Raw genomic sequence first — 9,301 nt, 5'->3', positions numbered from 1 at the left:
CTTTACGGGATCCTAAGCAGAATTTTATTTGGGGCTCTCACTCTGCCCCCAATACAATCGACTACTGTCAATGTTTGATTATTTGCACGCACACTTTAAACCTAACACACCCTATTCTATTTTTGTAGCTGTGTAAAAAATAATTTCAAAATACATAAAAACACCTTTTTAAAGCCACACAGCCCTTGATGATGATTACATCTTTTTTTTCAGTTTACTTCCTTTACTTTCATTTCCAATAAGCACACAATTTTCTTAACCTTATCTCCAAATAAAACGCTGAGTGAACAGATAATTATAAATGTAAATGACATATTTTTCATGTAAATCAGCATTTTGTTGTTTTGCATAAATGAATACTGTCAGATGTTCGAAGAACAGACGTTGTAAAATATCGAATGATTTAGTCAATTAATGTCTTTTTCAACCCTAAAACATATAGCTAACTGAAAGTAGGGCCATCTTCTTTGATTCGCTCGGTCACTGCTCGGTTTTGTAACCAGTAACTCCCGCCTCCTTTCATTTGATTGGCCACCTCACTTATTTTGATATTGCAATGTTGCATTTAGTCAGGAATTTCAAAAATGTTGACACACAACAGAAAAAAAATGTGAGAAAATGGTTGTGTGTCGTGAATACATCACAAAATAACTGTATTTTCATGTGATCTTGGGGCCTCCCTGGTGGCGACAGGGCTCTAAGCAGCCGCTTAGTTCGCTTATGGGAGGATTGGGACGTGCCGCGAAATGCACCCCTGCCAGATTTTGCACCCCTTTCAAAAAAGCAGCTGTACGATTGGCTAATTCTAACCCTCCACCCCTAATCCTAATGCTAAATCCTGCATAATCTGGAAGGGGTGCATTTCTTGACATTACACCGGTTTTGTGGACGTACATAAGAGGAGAAACCAGACGAATCTGAGAGCAGAATGTCGCTGAAACCAACTCAACCCAGCATTATATGGCCACAAACACAGAGCACATTTTCTTTTCTAGAGAGCTTTTCGGGTGATTACGTTGGTTGGATTATTTACTTGTGACGTAGAGATAAAGTTTTTCATATAGTGAATAGATTCTTGTCGCATCCAAGAGTTTGTTAGCAAAACTTGTTCATTGGTGGATATCCTGTAATGGATTAGAAACTAAATTCCGATCAAAGATCCATAGTGGTTGCTCTGACTGTGATTTAGCCATGATACAATACATTCACAACTCAAAAGAAAGTCAAGCACGTGTTAATCCCACACTAAAGTGGCTCCCAGTAGTTTTCATATCATTTAAAACTTTTTTAAAGCCCATTCCTAGTCTCACAAGGTTTGTTATGACTAAATGACTTTGCACATTGAGTCCGAAATGTGCGCACGTTAAAAAATAAATACGACCCCACGTTGTGTCAATCACATTCACACACTCCCTCTGATATTTTTCGTCCATCATAAAAAAGTCCATCAGCGTTTTTCGCATCCGTAGCAAGCATTTTGAGAGGCGTTTTGACAAAACGTTTGTCGGAGACACTGAACAAACAAGTGCCAAATGCCAAAAAAACGAAGAAGAAAATTTCGGACTGTATGTGCAAAGACCTTAAGACTGTCCTCAAGTAAAAGGTCTTTCAGTGTCACATCACTGAGGTACTGGAATTCCCTTCTCGACATTTCTGTGATATTTCATGTCTTCCCATCTTTAAAACACAATTAAAATGCATTTGTTTACTCAGTGTTATTGAAATGTTTATGCATTTAGACTTTTGTGATTGCAATCAGTTCATGCCCTGCACATTTAGTTGCACTTTGTTTTTCCTTGTTGTCCTGTTTTCTCTCGTATCGTAGTTATCTAGTTTGTCTTTTTTCCTTTGCATACTTTCTTTTGCTTCAGTTCCAGTGTGTGCCCTGCATTATAAAGCATATGTGGGTTTGCGTTCAATACCTTTTTCGCAACCTTTAACTACTTAGAAAGTCAAAAGGAAATGAAAAATTTCTATGAATGTTGTTCAGACTGACTGAAGCCTGACACTAAAATGTGATAGATTAAATCTGGTCTGATAACACCAGAAACCAACTATAAATCAGATTAAGTAGCCTAACTGTACTCTCCTGGGTCCTGTTGAATTTTCCTGTTTAGACATTTGTCAAACATTTCTCTGATGAGTACCGTTTTATACAACTTTAACAGGAGAGATATTTAAAAGACCTATCCAAAGATTAGGGAATAAAACCAGTGTCAAGAACTTGGAAAGGAGTTGACTGCAAACCTAAAAAATGCAATTACGCACCCTAGTGGACTAATAAAAAACTAACAGAACATGCTGATTTTATAGTGCACAATTAAATATTATATGCAATTCTAATTTGCCTCTGAAACAACTAATACAGGATATTTTGGCTGATGTCATGAATCACTTATCAGCCACTTTTTCGCCCTTCCTCATAAAACAGCTTCATCTTGGAATCTAGCACCCATTTTTCATTACTCCAAATTGGGTCCCTGGCTAAATAGTTTTACAGAAAAATATGTACTATTTTGATGGCATGGTTCGATAAAGAACCCTTAATATCCGATTAACCTCTGTATTTAACAAAAGATTGTTTGTGGTGGAAAGGGGTTGTTATACTTTCAAGAAAAAAAGTTAAGTAAGGAATGGGTGTTTTGATAACCGGCCTCCCTTTGAAAAACCTTAGTTTGTATCGGTGAATATACTAACAGAATACTAGTGCATCAATGCTGGAATATGGTATATAACATACAATCACTGCACAGACTTCAAAGCAGATGTTGTCAGATGTATCTTTATATTTTCACATGGTTTTAAATATTTAAAATATCCACATTTTAACTTCCTCAGATACATATTTTCTCCATTACAATAAAAGGATATTGTTGACATGATGGTGGAGCAGATAAAGTCCTTGAGAGCATCTTACTGTTACATGACGAAATATATTCCTGCTTCATCCAATTTTCCAATTACACCACTTCAGGATTTCACGCTGCACATTCAGGTCATGCCCAAACTCTTCATCCAATATGTTCAAAGCTCAAATTCATACTCCACAGATCATACATCAGTAAAAACCTGGTGCTAAATATTGCCATTTCAACATCAATTCTGACCACTTAGACAAATTTCATAGATCCAAGTTTGTTTTGTTCTGCTCTCACACTCTACACTAGATGAATCCTGGGAACAGAGACTGCAGGAGCAGAATCACTCCGACCACCATCAGACCACAGAAAATCAGCACCAACCATAATGGGAACATTCCTGGATAGAGAGGATGAAATACATTAACATTAGTTAAAACATTCGCAGGCTTCATTTAACCATCTTCACAATCTTTCTGGGCTTTTTGTCTTAAAGCAACACTTTGGAACTTTTTCTCACGGCTCCCCCATGTGGTGGATAAGCGCAATTGCCTGTTACCGGTGTCGTAAATAATGTCGCAGTATATGCTTCCCTGTGGTCAGCGCAATACATGTGACTATTTAATAAGCTGATGAAACCGGCGGATGTAGATACGTCATTTAGAAACCATATGACACTCTTCAGCAGTCAGGGAATGGGCATAGCTGTGTGTGCCGACCCCAACGCAGAGTGTGGTTGTAGCCGCTATGAGGCTGCTCAGGGAGCAGCGGTAGTATAATTCGTCCAGTTAAGAGTTGATCTACCACTGAAATAGTTTTAGATACATTATTTTAAGGTCGAAAAACTACAAAGTGTTGCTTTAATGAACTGAGATAACAGACAGTGTTGGGATATCATTGAGGAGTTGGATCAGACACTTTGCAAGCTACACTTAATCGAGCATCACCGGCAAACAAATATTCCTTTAAGACTGATCACCAGTCATACTTACTTCGGCTGGGCACTGCATGCATCTGACAGCGACTGTCCACGGCTACACTCAACATGACCACTTCATTATCCCCCTTTATGGCTTTACTTTTAGAAGTGTCAGGCAAAAAGGTTAGGTCTGTGACAACAATGCCATGCGATTCCTGGATGTAGTACAATTTCTGGTGTGATGAGAAGAGATGGATAAGTCAGTACCAGAATGATCACGTTTGATAAAACTGAAGAAAGGTCGTGTTTTTCTCACATACCTGCAAGGAAAACGCTATATAAATGGCCACAGATCCAGTCACAGTTCCAAGACCAAGAAATGTTCCAGAGTCACTGCAACCAAACAAATAACCATGACATATAATTGACTTCAACAATGGTTACTGGACAAAAAATGCAAGCTACTTTCCAAATCCTAGTGTCCTACAACGAAAACATCATTTCTGAGATGAAACCGCAGTTAGAATGCCACACAAACTGGGCCTCAGCATTATTTTGTGTTGGAAATGTGATTTTGGAACAAAGCATAAATACCTCACAGTTAGACAGGATATGACTTCATTTCCACACGGCTTAGTGAGTAGCGGCAGGAAAGCTCGTCCGTCCCATTTAGTGATGTAGCACGGTGGGGGTCTGCGGTCCCGTTTGTGCGGGATCTGGACCGTATAGAGTCTCAAAGCATCTTTTTGGTCCTCGACCTTTGCAAATCTGGCTTGGCGCAATACAGCATAATAATGAGATCATGACAAAACATCAGAGCATCTGACAGCTTTGAGTAAAAGTGACCTGCCTGCATGACTTGTAGCGGTAAGTCTTCTCTGCAATTTGAGGCATATTTTCATACCAACACAACCCCACAGCAAGCTGATCGCCGCTCCACACACTGCACTCGAAATCACGACCTACTGTTACAATGTGCTACACAAAAAAGAATAGTTCAAATGAAAGTTCAAATATATAAAATAAAGCTCTGCTCATATCCATCTCTCAGAACAATATGAGCTACCTTTTTATCAGGACTGATGTCAATATCTTCCAGTTCATCTTTATGTGCTTTAAAGTTCAATTTCTCCTTCATGGAGGGAAACTGTAGTGAGAGAGAAACATGTTAACACCGCACAACGCTGAAAAAGTGTCCCGGGACAAAACAAGGAACAACCTCACCTCCCAAACTCTGACGTAACCATCGGCACCTCCGCTCAGCAGAAGTGTAAGGTCAGCGCTGAAACAAACGCATTTCACGCATGGGTCCTGAGGGCTGATATCTCCTTGCACCGCACCAATATCCTCAACTGAGATTTGAGGTGACTCCTCCATCATCTGGGGCGCATCTCCTCCACCTCCATTCTGGCCTTTTCCAGCTCTTCTCCTGGCTGCACCCTTTTCTCCAGCCCCTGTAAATTCAGTATTTCAAAATTTTTGCTTGACTAAGTCAAACTGAACTGAACTGATGTGATTTCGTTTCATTTTAGTGACCAGGTCTCATACCACTTATCATAAACGGTTCTTTTTTCTAACCTGAATCATTTAGAATGAATTATAATAACTTGTTCATTTCTTACCATCATCATTATCATCACTAGATAAAGGGTAAACGGATAAATATATTATTTTGTAATTTATTCCCTTTGAAACAGCATTGAAAGGCAGTCTTGGCCAAGCCTTTTAGTCTAAAACTCAAGAAAGTCCTTTGGGAGTCTACGTGCAGTGCTTACAATGGATAATTTAATATGCTCCTCATTCTATCATCTCTATAAAAGAATAATAAGTAGCTCAGCATTTCTTGCATGTATTTAGCATTGAACAGTAATCTATAAGGGCCGAAAAAGGTTACTGTTCAAAGCTTTAGAAATGCACTGTACTGGAATTATGCAAATGCTAAAAAAGTAACAAACACACACAGATCATATAATTATGAACAAGCTATATATTTTTTGTTTGCTATTAAAGGAATAGTTTACCCAAAAAGGGAAATGTTCACAAAATTAACTTTCTCTCAGGCCTTTTTCATGTTATTTATAGTTTTGGTCCTAACCAGGCATTCGAGCAATACGTGGTAAGCCTCAACAGATTGTACAGTATATAACATGTCGTGGTACTGCGCTTCATCAGACACCATGTTTATAGCATACGTGACATTTCAAATTGTGATTCTTATACAGAATGCATTGAAGCTTGGCACCTATAAACAACAAGAAAGATATACATTTTCTAAAGCATTACAATGTCACGTAACATCTGTCGAAAGTAATCGATTACAGGGCGTTGTGCAGAGGCGCTATTGCATCTTTATTTTCAACCTATTTTAAAACATTAGCAATAAAATATCAATGGCGCTGATGTTGTTTTACTTTTACTTTTATTAACTGATTCATTTGGATTGCTTAAAGGATGGATGTTTGCTTTTTAAAAATATGCCATGTTGGTACCTCTTGGAATATATGTGCAAAATTAGATTTTTTTAAATGAAAACTGTGATAAGCTATACATCTGGGATGGCGTGAGGATTGAGCAAGTTATATGTGAATTTCATATTTGGACAGCCATTCCTTTAAATGCAAATTCTGTTTATAAAAAATGTTAAGGTTGTTGAGAACAGAAGCCTCTACTGACCATCTTTAGCTTGCGATTTCTTTGTTTGTTTGGGTAAACATTGACTGAACTTCATCAAACTACAGTTGCCATCCTGCCCTGCGGCGATCACTTCGCCACCCAGCGCCATGTTCATCGTGGCCCGTGTGTCTGTTTCATGAGTGTGGAGCAGGGTGGCACTGTGCCTACCACCCACCAGCTCCAAACTTAGGAAATGCTGCAAACAAAGGGTGAAACTGTTGCTAATAACGTAAATACTAGTGTACTCCTAAACACTGGGAACATTTTGAGCAAACATGTACGCTCTGAATAAACAGACCAAAATGACTAATTACTACACAGATTGTTTTCTAATCAAATTAATACCTATAACGGGAATGTCCGTTTTCTATCCTTTGTCTCTGTATTTGTTAAAGAAATGTGTTGCTCATACCACTCCATTCTTGATCCCAGTTTTTGAGGCTCCACCCCCTCCAGCTGTAATAATCAGTCCAGTCTTGGGGTCGATTTTAACAGTATACAGAGGAAAAGGTGCTCTGTACAGCTCTGGTGCTCTTCGTTTACCCATGGCTTTCTGCGATCTCTGGACTCTGGTCTGAAAATACCTGACTGTTACAAACAAATTCCACAAAACCTATAGATACATTTGACTACATTGGTTAAAAAAGATGCTAGCATTTTTGCTAAGCCCCTATGTTCAATGCATCACTTCTAATTGTTCTACTTGAACGATTCAAAACAACCTGATTTTGGCAACCACTGTTTTAGTTTAAATCATCATGTTCTTAATATAAATTTCTAAACTGCTCATTTTGGGTAATAACCTTTTGTGTGGTTCCATAACGGCAAAACGAAGTGAATACAGCAGCACAACGTTTTGGTTTGTAAGTATTTGTTCCCGATTAGATTAAATTCTAAATTCTAAACCATAAACCACGGCAACATCAATTGCGAACTTCGATTTAAAGCAAAAGATACGAAAAAAGCTACAAAACTACAAAATAAAGGGAATGGACTACAATCCCATGACAAACATGGGCTGACATCCCTGAATCAGTCTGAATGTGACACTTGACTTACATTTAAACATATGAAACACGTTTTCTGAATATTCCGAATATTTCACGATGCCTTGCGAAGATAATGCAGTATGTATGATTGGAGGGTCGTTCTACGGATGATGGGTAGTGTAGTTCTTCATCGGAAACTTGGAAATATAACATGATATTTTAATGAGGCTGCAATCGTACTGACCTTTGTATTTTAGAGTGAACACGTGACGTTATATTCCTTTCAAAAGTCCAAATCAATGGGATTTTTCCTTGACTGATGTACGGCACAGTGTTTTTTTATTTCTATGTAGAAGTGCAAAAATGCTTCATTCAATTCAACACACGGGTATAACATAACAGCAATAAGACTACAGGAACGTACCCATACAAAGTTCAGCACTAGAGAAAGCTCAATATGTCAGTCATGGTCCACACAGGATAGAGGATTGACTGTCTTTTAGACTACATGATATCAGAAGAACAACACTGATTCATCCGGCTCTAGTATGTATCGTTATCTCGCAATCGTCGCGTATACAGCAGATGTAACGTTAACTTAAGTGACTGCACCTGTGTGTGTGGACGCTCTCCGGTCTCTTACCGCAGTGTTCAGTGGACATGCCACTGTTTTCTTTCAATAAATACTTCACAACATTTGTCAAGAAGCCATCTACTTCCTCTGTTTCCCTAGCTACACGTCAGCACAGCGTCATATCCTGCGTGCCTGCGTCACACGTCCGCCCGAGCGTCCGGCGCGCGATCGTAATAAGGGTAGTATTTGCGCAATATAAAGCGTGAAGAAAATGAGCCAAACGGTTTCTGGACTTTCCAGATAGGCCTGATTATTAGTTATATAACTAACTTTGTGATGTCTAACAAATATGCACAAATTCTACAAAAATTTGTGGCGTAATTAAAAAGTGCTAATGCATCATTTATTTACATTAGTAAATACAAAGTTGTTACATTGCATGAACAATACAAAATGTTCACAGTTCCGTTACACAATTTAAAGTAGCATGACAGAACATCAGGTTAGATTTCTTTGCTTCCAACTAGGGGAGACCACCTCTCTTTAGGGCCAAAGGTAGGCTGTGCAAAAAGTAGTAGGCATAGGCTGTGCCAACGGTAGTAGGCATATATAGGCTGTGCCAAAGGTAGTAGGCATATAGGCTGTGCCAAAGGTAGTAGGCATACCACAAATCATGCAACATTCGAAGCGCCTGCATATAAAGGAAATGGAAAGCTTCGTATTGGTTTATATTCAACAAAATGGGAACATGAACGTGTACTTAAATTAAACCAGTTGGTTTTCATCCTTTTCAGACCTTTACAAATAGTTCTTGGTTTCTTTGCTTAAATACTTGAAAGGCTTCATTTCACTTTTTGCTTGAAGCTAAATACCACATTAGGTCGTTTAAAACCTTTTCACACGCTTGATTTTTGCAGTGCTTCAGCTTCGAGTTTAATTTAGTATCCCACTAGAGCTTTATTTTAAACAGCTCTGAACAAAAGTTTTAACATAAGGTCAATATCTCTATTGGAGATGGCGGAAGGGGGAAATTAGACAAGGTGCTAAAAGGTCCGTTTCTCGACTCTCTCTGTCCCTGAAGATTGAAGTCCCAAACGTCCCCGTGCATAATCAAGTATGACATAATAAATCTCCCATGATCCTCCCATGAGGCGGAGCGAATTTAATAATTACCACGCTGCCTCTCTTCCCTATAGGGTTCTCCTTGTGCACTTAGCAACAAGAGCCCGGGAATATATATTAATAACCGCAAACAGTGTTTAGGTGACAGCACAGTTAGTTCTGCAGC

At 38.7% G+C, this 9,301-nt stretch overlaps 1 protein-coding gene across 14 annotated transcripts; it reads right to left on the bottom strand.

Annotated features, from left to right (window-relative positions):
• Positions 1–2,766: 2,766 nt before the first annotated feature.
• preb (prolactin regulatory element binding) lies at positions 2,767–8,243 on the bottom strand. 14 transcript variants are annotated; one of them, XM_079469863.1, is made up of 12 exons: positions 8,083–8,192; positions 7,864–7,943; positions 7,684–7,784; positions 6,863–7,024; positions 6,451–6,646; positions 5,002–5,231; positions 4,844–4,924; positions 4,628–4,755; positions 4,372–4,545; positions 4,098–4,170; positions 3,851–4,010; positions 2,767–3,258 (listed from the first exon to the last, which is right to left on the bottom strand). In XM_079469863.1, the coding sequence occupies exons 4-12, from the start codon at positions 6,995–6,997 to the stop codon at positions 3,164–3,166; spliced, it is 1,272 nt and encodes a 423-aa protein (XP_079325989.1). In that variant the 5' UTR covers positions 6,998–7,024; positions 7,684–7,784; positions 7,864–7,943; positions 8,083–8,192; the 3' UTR covers positions 2,767–3,163. The 14 variants fall into 14 exon arrangements, with proteins under 14 accessions (XP_079325989.1, XP_079325986.1, XP_079325983.1 ...); XM_079469860.1 differs by having other exon boundaries at positions 8,052–8,176; XM_079469857.1 differs by having other exon boundaries at positions 7,864–8,243.
• Positions 8,244–9,301: the final 1,058 nt, after the last annotated feature.

Source organism: Barbatula barbatula, assembly GCF_947034865.1.
Source record: "Barbatula barbatula genome assembly, chromosome: 12".
Taxonomy (NCBI): Eukaryota; Metazoa; Chordata; class Actinopteri; order Cypriniformes; family Nemacheilidae; genus Barbatula; species Barbatula barbatula.
The sequence above is the reverse complement of the archived record's forward strand: the minus strand, read 5'-3'. Positions and strand labels throughout refer to the sequence as shown.